This window comes from Coregonus clupeaformis, chromosome 28 (genome assembly GCF_020615455.1).
Source record: "Coregonus clupeaformis isolate EN_2021a chromosome 28, ASM2061545v1, whole genome shotgun sequence".
NCBI lineage: Eukaryota > Metazoa > Chordata > Actinopteri > Salmoniformes > Salmonidae > Coregonus > Coregonus clupeaformis.
Genome location: NC_059219.1, coordinates 10,823,114 through 10,834,336, shown reverse-complemented (window position 1 = coordinate 10,834,336; position 11,223 = coordinate 10,823,114). Strand labels below are relative to the sequence as shown.

General features: G+C 45.6%; 1 protein-coding gene across 1 annotated transcript in view; it reads left to right on the top strand.

Moving 5' to 3' along the window:
* Window positions 1-365: 365 nt before the first annotated feature.
* rab10 (RAB10, member RAS oncogene family) overlaps window positions 366-11,223 on the top strand; it is a 19,927-nt gene continuing 9,069 nt past the window's right edge. Inside the window, exons 1-3 of the mRNA XM_041852294.2 lie at window positions 366-999; window positions 9,404-9,464; window positions 11,052-11,190. Coding sequence (XP_041708228.1) covers window positions 873-999; window positions 9,404-9,464; window positions 11,052-11,190 — 327 coding nt within the window. The 5' untranslated portion in view covers window positions 366-872. The remainder of the gene's footprint in view (window positions 1,000-9,403; window positions 9,465-11,051; window positions 11,191-11,223) is intronic.

The following is an 11,223-nucleotide window of genomic DNA, read 5'->3' as shown; positions in this document are numbered from 1 at the left end:
TATGGGCTTATTTTGGATCTAAGTTTGTCGCATGCCTTCCCGCCATTGGGACAACAACTCCCATTGTTATGTTGGAGACATGGGCATCTCGTCATTATATACAGATATCTGCCCCGGACAGCCAGGATGAAAATCGGCGGCCATTTTGGATCAAACAGTTACGTTCCACTAGTCAAATGAACTGAGAGTCTGAGCCTGGAAAAGTCCGGAATGGCCACGCAATAACGTTTGCCCTTTCTACATGTCAACCACCCCTTGATGGTTGACAATCTGACCAATCGGGTTCAGCTGTATATTTGATAAACAGTGCCGAGAGCCAATCGCCGAGCGAGATCTTGACAATAGCGCCTGGAAAGAGGCGTGTCTGTAAACTAGGGTGTCGCCGTGGTGGCTGTATTCGCAGGCAACAGTCTGTTTCTGCTAATCATCGACAAAACAAATAACTGTGATAAGATCGACAATTTGACCTCCGAAAATTTATAATTTGTCTTGATCGAGAGTCCCAAAGCGTTTGGAATGACGGGGTATGCCGAGAATTTAAATGAGCTCGGTGGTAGTTTGAAGAAAGAGTAAGTCGGGGGAGCCATTTTGTCTCGACAGGGTGAGAGAAAGAAAGAGTGGAATCACACGGGAGAAGATATATATTTTTGTTGCTTTTTATTCACATGCTGTAAGAGAAACTGTTCTGCTTTGGAAATAACATTAGCTACTTGTCGGATACTGTTGCGACACGCTACCTAACTAACTTGGACATCAACATATCAAAATTACACGCATATATTATACAGCGTTCCTCTGCTTGGGACGCGGGCTGGCTCTAGACCTGCCGTAGATAGTTTATCCTCTGTCTGGCGAACACATCTGCTTTCTCGATGGCGAAGAAGACCTACGACCTGCTTTTCAAACTCCTGCTGATCGGGGACTCGGGCGTGGGGAAGACCTGCGTGCTGTTCCGATTCTCAGACGACGCCTTCAACACCACCTTCATCTCCACCATAGGTGAGCGGCCGGGACAGGGGTCTGGGACAGGGGTCTGGGACGGGGGTCTGGGACGGGGGTCTGGAACAGGGGTCTGGGACAGGGGTCTGGGACGGGGGTCTGGGACGGGGGTCTGGGACGGGGGTCTGGAACAGGGGTCTGGGACAGGGGTCTGGGACAGGGGTCTGGGACGGGGGTCTGGGACAGGGGTCTGGGACGGGGGTCTGGAACAGGGGTCTGGGACAGGGGTCTGGGACGGGGGTCTGGGACAGGGGTCTGGGACGGGGGTCTGGAACAGGGGTCTGGGACGGGGGTGTCAACACTACGGGGGCGTAGCTGTATGGAATCTGCGGTGTCAAATTAGTTCGCGAACATACCACCAGTAACTAGCTAGGTAAGTTGGCTAACTTTAGCCATGTAAACTGTCAAGATGCTAGCTAACCAACGTTAGATAGCTTGTTAGCTACCTAGCTGCTAACAAAAAGGCCCAGGCCACTTCTCAAGTTTGCTAAACTCAAGTAATTGCCACCAATAACTACCTAGCTAACTTTAGTGTATTAAATGGTTCGTTTAAAGTTAAAGTGACATAATGCCAGTCAACAGCTAGCCAGTATGTTCGGGTGCATTATGGCTGAAGTAGTTATTACTAAAGTTTCACTTACGCCATTTGTTAGTCTATACACTCGGTATAGCCATGCTAACTGGTGGCTCTCGACTGTCAACTAACTAGTCTAGTTTGAAAGAAATTAGCTCTGCCTTTGACTATTGTAAACCTCCTTGTATTTCATACCATGTAACTAACTAGTGTAACTATGTATCTAGAAATGCTGGCATGCCAGGCTGGCAACAGGGTTGTCACTAATTACCACAGCCACAAAGTCAAAATGGCCTATATCGTAAAAATGAATGCAAACACCATTTCTTCTTGGACTTAATTTAAGGTTAGGGTTAGGCATAATGTTAACCGTGTGGTTAAGATTATGGTTAGGTTTAAAATCAGATTTTAAGAGGAGAAATAGTAGAAATGGGCGGGGTTTAGCCGAGGGGATTCGATGAATCTGGCCTGTGCTCCCAGGTAGGTGTGTTTTGCACCGGATTGCCAACAGGACATTGAGCCAGGTGCCTGTTCGAAGCCCACAGCAAAGTCAGCTCAAAACAAAAGTGACGTAATTAAGCATGTGGAGTAAGGAGTAGGATTATGTGTTTTCACATGCAAAAGTGATTGCCTTCCCAATGAAAACTAGTTTGAAAATTCTAACATATACACTACAAGGCCAAAAGTATTTGGACACTCCTTCAAATTAGTGGATTCGGCAATTTCAGCCACACTTGTTGCTGACGGGTGTATAAAATTGCACACAGCCACAGCCATGCAATCTCCATAGACAAACATTGGCAGTAGAATGGCCCGTACTGAAGAGCTCAGTGACTTTCAACGTGTCACCGTCATAGGATCCCACCTTCCCAACAAGTCAGTTCGAAAAATGTCTGCCCTGCTAGAGTTGCCCCAGTCAACTGTAAGTGTTGTTATTGTGAAATTGAAAAGTCTAGGAGCAACAATGGCTCAGCCGCGAAGTGGTAGGCCACACAAGCTCACAGAATGAGACCGCAGAGAGCTGAAGCGCGTAAAAATCATCTGTCCTCGGTTGCAACACTCACTACCGACTTCCAAACTGCCTTGGACGCAACGTCAGCACGTGAACTGTTCGTTGGGAGGTAAATGAAATGGGTTTCCATGGCCGAACAGCTGCAAACAAGCCTAAGTGTCGGCTGGAGTGGTGTAAAGCTCGCCGCCATTGGACTCTGGAGCGGTGGAAACGCGTTCTCTGAAGTGATGAATCAAGCTTCACCATCTAGCAGTCCGACGGACAAATCTGAGTTTGGCGGATGCCAGGAGAACGCTACCTGCCCGACTGAATAGTGCCAACTGTAAAGTTTGCTGGAGGAGGAATAATGGTCTGGGGCTGTTTTTCATGGTTTCGGGATAGGCCCCTTAGTTCCAGTGGAGGGAAATCTTAACGCTATAGGATACAATGACATTCTAGACGATTCTGTGCTTCCAACTTTGTGGCAACAGTTTGGGGAAGGCCCTTTCCTGTTTCAGCATGACAATGCCCCTGTGCACAAAGCGAGGTTAATACAGAAGTGGTTTGTCGAGATCGGTGTGGAGGAACTTGACTGGCCTGCACAGAGCCCTGACCTAAACCACATCGAACACCTTTGGGATGAATTGGAACGTCGCCTGCGAGCCAGGCCTAATCGCCCATCATCAGTGCCCGACCTCACTAATGCTCGTGGCTGAATGGAAGCAAGTCCCCTGCAGCAATGTTCCAACATCTAGTGGAAAGCCTTCCCAGAAGAGTGGAGGCTGTTGTAGCAGCAAAGGAGGGGGTCATCCATGTGCAAAGCTGTCATCAAGGCAAAGGGTGGCTATTTGAAGAATCAAAAATATAAAATATATTTTTTGATGTTACACTTTTTTGGTTACTACATGATTCCATATGTGTTATTTCATAGTTTTGATGTCTTCACTATTATTCTAGAATGTAGAAAATAGTAAAAATAAAGAAAAACCCTGGAATGAGTAGGTCTGTCCAAACTTTTGACTGGTACTGTATATAAATGCAACATGCAACAATTTCAAAGATTTTACTGAGTTACAGTTCATATAAGGAAATACATTCATCTATCAATCTATGGATTTCACATGACTGGGAATACAGATATGCATCTGTTGGCCACAGATACCTTAACAAAAAAAAAAAGGTGGGGGTGTGGATCAGAACCAGTCAGTATCTGGTGTGACCACCATTTGCCTCATGCAGCGGGACTCATCTCCTTCGCATAGAGTTGATCAGGCTGTTGATTGTGGCCTGTGGAATGTTGTCCCACTCCTCCAATGGCTGTGCAAAGTTACTGGATATTGGTTGGAACTGGAACTGTTGTACACATAGATCCAGAGCATCCCAAACATGCTCAATGGGTGAAATATCTGAGTATGCAGGTCATGGAAGAACTGGGACATTTTCAGCTTCCAGGAATTGTGTGCAGATCCTTTTGACATGGGGCCGTGCATTATCATGCTGAAAGAATGAGATGATGACAGCGGATGAATGGCATGACAATAGGCCTCAGGATCTCATCACGGTATCTCTGTGCATTCAAATTGCCATCAATAAAATGCTATTTTGTTAGTTGTCCATAGCTTATACCTGCCCATACCATAACCCCACCGCCACTTCTCCAGCGTGCAAGTGGCCATCAAAGGTGAGCATTTGCCAACTTAAGTCGATTACAACGATTAACTGCGGTCAGGTCAAGACCCTAGTGATTACGACGAGCACGCAGATGAGCTTCCCTGAGCGTGTTTCTGACACTTTGTGCAGAAATTCTTCGGTTCTGCAAACCCACAGTTTTATCAGCTTTCCGGGTGGCTGGTCTCAGACGATCCCGCAGGTGAAGAAGCCGGCTGTGGAGGTCCTGGGCTGGCAAGGTTACACGTGGTCTGCGGTTGTGAGGTCGGTTGGACGTACTGCCAAATTCTCTAAAACGACGCTGGAAGCAGCTTCTGGTAGAGAAATGAACATTAAATTATCTGGCAACAGCTCTGGTGGACATTCCTGCAGTCAGCATGCCAATTGCACACTCCCTCAATTTGAGACATCTGTGGCATTGTGTTGTGTGACAACACTGCACACTTTAGTGGCCTTTTATAGTCCCCAGCACAAGGTGCACCTGTGTAATGATCATGCTGTTTAATCAGCTTCTTGATATGCCACACCTGTCAGGTGGATGGATTATCTTGACAAAGGAGAAATGCTCACTAACAGGAATATATACACATTTATGCCCAACATTTGTGAGAGTCAATTTATTATTATGTATTTTACCGTTCTCATTGTAAGAATGGACATGTTGTTTGCCGAACACACAATCTATGTTTCACTTGTGAGAAACAAGTTTTTGTTTATTTCATTCCGTTTATGAGTTTTGTCAATTTATTCATTGTGTTTTGTTTGGAGCACTCCTGCCTAGGCTACCTGGTTACCTAGGCTACCTGGTTACCTAGGCTACCTGGTTACCTAGGCTACCTGGTTACCTAGGCTACCTGGTTACCTAGGCTACCTGGTTACCTAGGCTACCTGGTTACCTAGGCTACCTGGTTACCTAGGCTACCTGGTTACCTGGGCTACCTGGTTACCGGGCTACCTGGTTACCTAGGCTACCTGGTTACCTAGGCTACCTGGTTACCTAGGCTACCTGGTTACCTAGGCTGCCTGGTTACCTAGGCTGCCTGGTTACCTAGGCTGCCTGGTTACCTAGGCTGCCTGGTTACCTAGGCTGCCTGGTTACCTAGGCTACCTGGCCTATACAGTGCCTTCGGAAAGTATTTAGTCCCCTTTTACTTTTTTCACATTTTGTTTACGTTACAGCTTTATCCTAAAATTGATTAAATAGTTTTTTCCCCTCATCAATCTACAAACAATACCCCATAATGACAAAGCAAAAACAGGGTTTGAGAAATGTATGCTAATTTATATAAAAAAAAGAGAAATATCACATTTACATAATATTCAGACCCTTTACTCAGTATTTTGTTGAAGCACCTTTGGCAGCGATTACAGCATCGAGTCTTCTTGGGTATGATGCTACAAGCTTGGCACACCTGTATTTGGGGAGTTTCTCCCATTCTTCTCTGCAGATCCTCTCAAGCTCTGTCAGGTTGGATGGGGAGTGTCGCTGCACAGCAGTTTTCAGGTCTCTCCAGAGATGTTCGATCGGGTTCAAGTCTGTGCTCTGGCTGGGCCACTCAAGGACATTCAGAGACTTGTCCCGAAGCCACTCCTGCGTTGTCTTGTCTGTGTGCTTAGGGTCGTTGTCCTGTTGGAAGGTGAACCTTCGCCCCAGTCTGAGGTCCTGAGCGCTCTGGAGCAGGTTTTCATCAAGGATCTCTCTATACTTTGCTCTGTTCATCTTTCCCTCCATCCTGACTAGATGGTTGTCCTTCTGGAAGGTTCTCCCATCTCCACAGAGGAACTCTAGAGCTCTGTCATAGTGACCATCGGTTTCTTGGTCACCTCCCTGACCAAGGACCTTCTCCCCCGATTGCTCAGTTTGGTCGGGCGGCCAGCTCTAGGAAGAGTCTTGGTGGTTCCAAACTTCTTCCATTTAAGAATGACAGAGGCCACTGTGTTCTTGGGGACCTTCAATGCTGCAGAAACATTTTGGTGCCTCGACACAGTCCTGTCTCGGAGCTCTACTGACAATTCCTTCGACCTCATGGCTTGGTTTTTGCTCTGACATGCACTGTCAACTGTGGGACCTTATATAGACAGGTGTGTGCCTTTCCAAATCATGTCCAATCAATTGAATTTACCACATGTGGACTCCAAGTTGTAGAAACATCTCAAGGATGATCAATGAAAACAGGATGCACCTGAGCTCAATTGAGTCTCAGTGCAGAGTCTGAATACTTATGGAAATAATGTTTATTAATTTTTTTTGCAAATATTTCTACAAACCTGTTTTCGCTAGGTCATTATGGGATATTGTGTGTAGATTGTGTGTGTGTATATGTGTGTAAATATATACATACACACACACACACACACACACACACACAATACCCCATAATGACCTAGCGAAAACAGGTGTGTATATATATATTTTAGAATAAGGCTGTAACGGAACAAAATGTGGAAAAAGTAAAGGGTTCTGAATACTATCTGAAGGCACTGTAAATGTGCTCATTTGGGGATCTGATAGTATTTATGATTGTCTTAACTCACCACCACTAATGAGCTGTGGAGCTTCTCAAAGTAATTTTTTCTTCACTCCAAACAGCAAGTAAACAAAGTCTGTTTTTGGAATCCATTGAGAATGACAATAGTTCCTCACTTTAGTTGGAAAATGTTTCCAGTTCCTCTCCCTTTGGATAAATCCACTTGGCCTGAAAGGGTAACATGTAATGCTCTGATCCAGTGGAAACTTCAGAAAATACCTGATTTACTTATCCCTTGCACAAATAGCCTACAGCTGTGTCTGTCCTGAGCTCACTGGCGGCCCAGAATATTTTATTTAATGTTGCAAGTTTGATAGCGCATTCGGGCCGGATAAAGTTGGTGGTTAATACAATGTTTCAAGTTCACTGCAGACCGGCCATGCGTAGCAAATGTGGTTTATAGCATATTTATTTTCATCAGGATATTTTCTACGGGCAGGATGCAATGTTTTTATTTGTTGGCTTTATGGAGGCTATTTTTTACATAGTTGGCAATAGAAGTTACTTTTATATTTGTTTAATTCTCATTTAGAATATTTATTAACCACATAATGATTTTGAGATAGGAAGACATTATAAATGAAAAACTGTTCTATTAAAATGTGCATCTGAAAACCATAACTGGCATGCAGATCGGTAGATATGGTAAATTGGCCCTCAACTGAAACATGTTGCCGACCCCTGGCTGTAGCTTATTAACAGGTTGCCGACCCCTGGCTGTAGCTTATTAACAGGTTGCCGACCACTGGCTGTAGCTTATCAACAGGTTGCCGACCCCTGGCTGTAGCTTATCAACATGTTGCCGACCTCTGGCTGTAGCTTATTAACAGGTTGCCGACCCCTGGCTGTAGCTTATTAACAGGTTGCCGACCCCTGGCTGTAGCTTATTAACAGGTTGCCGACCCCTGGCTGTAGCTTATTAACAGGTTGCCGACCCCCTGGCTGTAGCTTATTAACAGGTTGCCGACCCCCTGGCTGTAGCTTATTAACAGGTTGCCGACCCCTGGCTGTAGCTTATTAACAGGTTGCCGACCCCTGGCTGTAGCTTATTAACAGGTTGCCGACCCCTGGCTGTAGCTTATTAACAGGTTGCCGACCCCTGGCTGTAGCTTATTAACAGGTTGCCGACCCCTGGCTGTAGCTTATTAACAGGTTGCCGACCCCTGGCTGTAGCTTATTAACAGGTTGCCGACCCCTGGCTGTAGCTTATTAACAGGTTGCCGACCCCTGGCTGTAGCTTATTAACAGGTTGCCGACCCCTGGCTGTAGCTTATTAACAGGTTGCCGACCCCTGGCTGTAGCTTATTAACAGGTTGCCGACCCCTGGCTGTAGCTTATTAACAGGTTGCCGACCCCTGGCTGTAGCTTATTAACAGGTTGCCGACCCCCTGGCTGTAGCTTATTAACAGGTTGCCGACCCCTGGCTGTAGCTTATTAACAGGTTGCCGACCCCTGGCTGTAGCTTATTAACAGGTTGCCGACCCCTGGCTGTAGCTTATTAACAGGTTGCCGACCCCTGGCTGTAGCTTATTAACAGGTTGCCGACCCCTGGCTGTAGCTTATTAACAGGTTGCCGACCCCTGGCTGTAGCTTATTAACAGGTTGCCGACCCCTGGCTGTAGCTTATTAACAGGTTGCCGACCCCTGGCTGTAGCTTATTAACAGGTTGCCGACCCCTGGCTGTAGCTTATTAACAGGTTGCCGACCCCTGGCTGTAGCTTATTAACAGGTTGCCGACCCCTGGCTGTAGCTTATTAACAGGTTGCCGACCCCTGGCTGTAGCTTATTAACAGGTTGCCGACCCCTGGCTGTAGCTTATTAACAGGTTGCCGACCCCTGGCTGTAGCTTATTAACAGGTTGCCGACCCCTGGCTGTAGCTTATTAACAGGTTGCCGACCCCTGGCTGTAGCTTATTAACAGGTTGCCGACCCCTGGCTGTAGCTTATTAACAGGTTGCCGACCCCTGGCTGTAGCTTATTAACAGGTTGCCGACCCCTGGCTGTAGCTTATTAACAGGTTGCCGACCCCTGGCTGTAGCTTATCAACAGGTTGCCGACCCCTGGCTGTAGCTTATTAACAGGTTGCCGACCCCTGGCTGTAGTTTACTTGTCAACTTCAGGATCGTCGTTACAGTTCTATCTTGATTTCTGTCATTTGTGACTTAATTATTTCATCAAACAGCTTAAAGCATCGGACAATCTCGGTGCATATCGTTGATTTCATTAAAACACATAGGTTGTCTATATATGGAAAAATACACTTTAAACATTTTGCGCTTGGTCGAAAGAACAGACTATTTTCGGTCGACCAATATTGTTTTGAGTTGGGGACAGCCCTACTGTTGACATTCCTGCTTTAAAGGTGGCCTATATTAAAGACCTCATTTCCTGGTTTCTGAAATTGTTAAATATTTTCAGCTGATGTACAAAACCGAAAGTAAAAGAAACGTGTGAAGGGAAGCATATAAATATTACACACAGAATGGAAACTGCTTATCAGATATGTTTGAAATGAGTGACATATCTATTATTCACATTTCTATCTGAAATTAGTCGGGTTGTACAAATAAACTCTTTAACAGACCTTTTAAGGGACTCTGCTCTATATTTATGTGTGTTTCTTTGTTTCTGTGTCTTTTAAAGGAATAGACTTCAAGATCAAAACTGTTGAACTCCAAGGAAAGAAGATCAAATTACAGATATGGTGAGTGGAGGTGTGCGTAACAGGGATGGTTCAACACCACCACCATCTGCTACACTGAGTGGACAAAACATTAAGAACACCTGCTCTTTCCATGACATAGACTGACCAGGTGAAAGCTATGATCCCTTATTGATCCAATTCAATCACTGTAGTTGAAGGGGAGGAGACAGGTTAAAGATGGATTTTTAAGCCTTGAGACAATTGAGACATGGATTATGTGTGTATATATATATATATATATATATATATATATATATATATATATTTTTTTAATTTATTTAATTTTTAAAAAATAATTTAGCAGACGCTCTTATCCAGAGCGACTTACAGTTAGTGAGTGCATACATTTTTCATACTGTATGTGTGTCATTCAGAGGGTGAATGGGCAAGACAAAAGATTGAAGTGTCTTTGAACGGGGTATGGTAGTAGGTGCCAGGCGCACTGGTTTGTGTCAAGAACTGTAATGCTGCTGGGTTTTCCGCACTCAAGAATGGTCCCACACCCAAAGGCCATGCAACCAACTTGACACAACTGTGGGAAGCATTAGCGTCAACATCCCTGTGGAACGCTTTCAACACCTTGTGGAGTCAATGCCCTGACGAATTGAGGCTGTTCTGAGGGCAAAATTAAAAACGGAAATATTACATTTACATAAGTATTCAGACCCTTTACTCAGTACTTTGTTGAAGCACCTTTGGCAGTGATTACAGCCTTGAGTCTTCTTGGGTATGATGCTACAAGCTTGGCACACCTGTATTTGGGGAGTTTCTCCCATTCTTCTCTGCAGATCCTCTCAAGCTCTGTCAGGTTGGATGGGGAGCATCGCTGCACAGCTATTTTCAGGTCTCTCCAAAGATGTTCGATCGGGTTCAAGTCTGTGCTCTGGCTGGGCCACTCAAGGACATTCAGAGACTTGTCCCGAAGCCACTCCTGCGTTGTCTTGGCTGTGTGCTTAGGGTCGTTGTCCTGTTGGAAGGTGAACCTTCGCCCCAGTCTGAGGTCCTGAACGCTCTGGAGCAGGTTTTCATCAAGGATCTCTCTGTACTTTGCTCCGTTCATCTTTCCCTCGATCCTGACTAGTCTCCCAGTCCCTGCCGCTGAAAAACATCCCCACAGCATGATGCTGCCACCACCATGCTTCACCGTAGGGATGGTGCCAGGTTTCCTCCAGACGTGATGCTTGGCATTTAGGCCAAAGAGTTCAATCTTGGTTTCATCAGACCAGAGAATCTTGTTTCTCATGGTCTGAGAGTCCTTTAGGTGCCTTTTGGCAAACTCCAAGCGGGCTGTCGTGCCTTTTACTGAGGAGTGGCTTCCGTCTGGTCACTCTACCATAAAGGCCTGATTGGTGGAGTGCTGCAGAGATGGTTGTCCTTCTGGAAGGTTCTCCCATCTCCACAGAGGAACTCTGGAGCTCTGTCAGTGACACACACTATACAGTGCATTCGGAAAGTATTCAGACCCCTTGACTTTTTTCACATTTTGTTACGTTACAACCTTACCCAAAAATGGATTAACATTTATTTTTATCAATCTACACACAAGAAATAAATAATGTGTATTTCCATGATTTGTTTATTTAACAGGGACACAGCTGGTCAGGAGCGGTTCCACACCATCACCACGTCCTACTATCGAGGCGCCATGGGCATCATGCTGGTCTATGACATCACCAACGCCAAGAGCTTCGAGAACATCAGCAAGTGGCTCCGCAACATCGACGAGGTACACACACATTATACACACACACACACACAC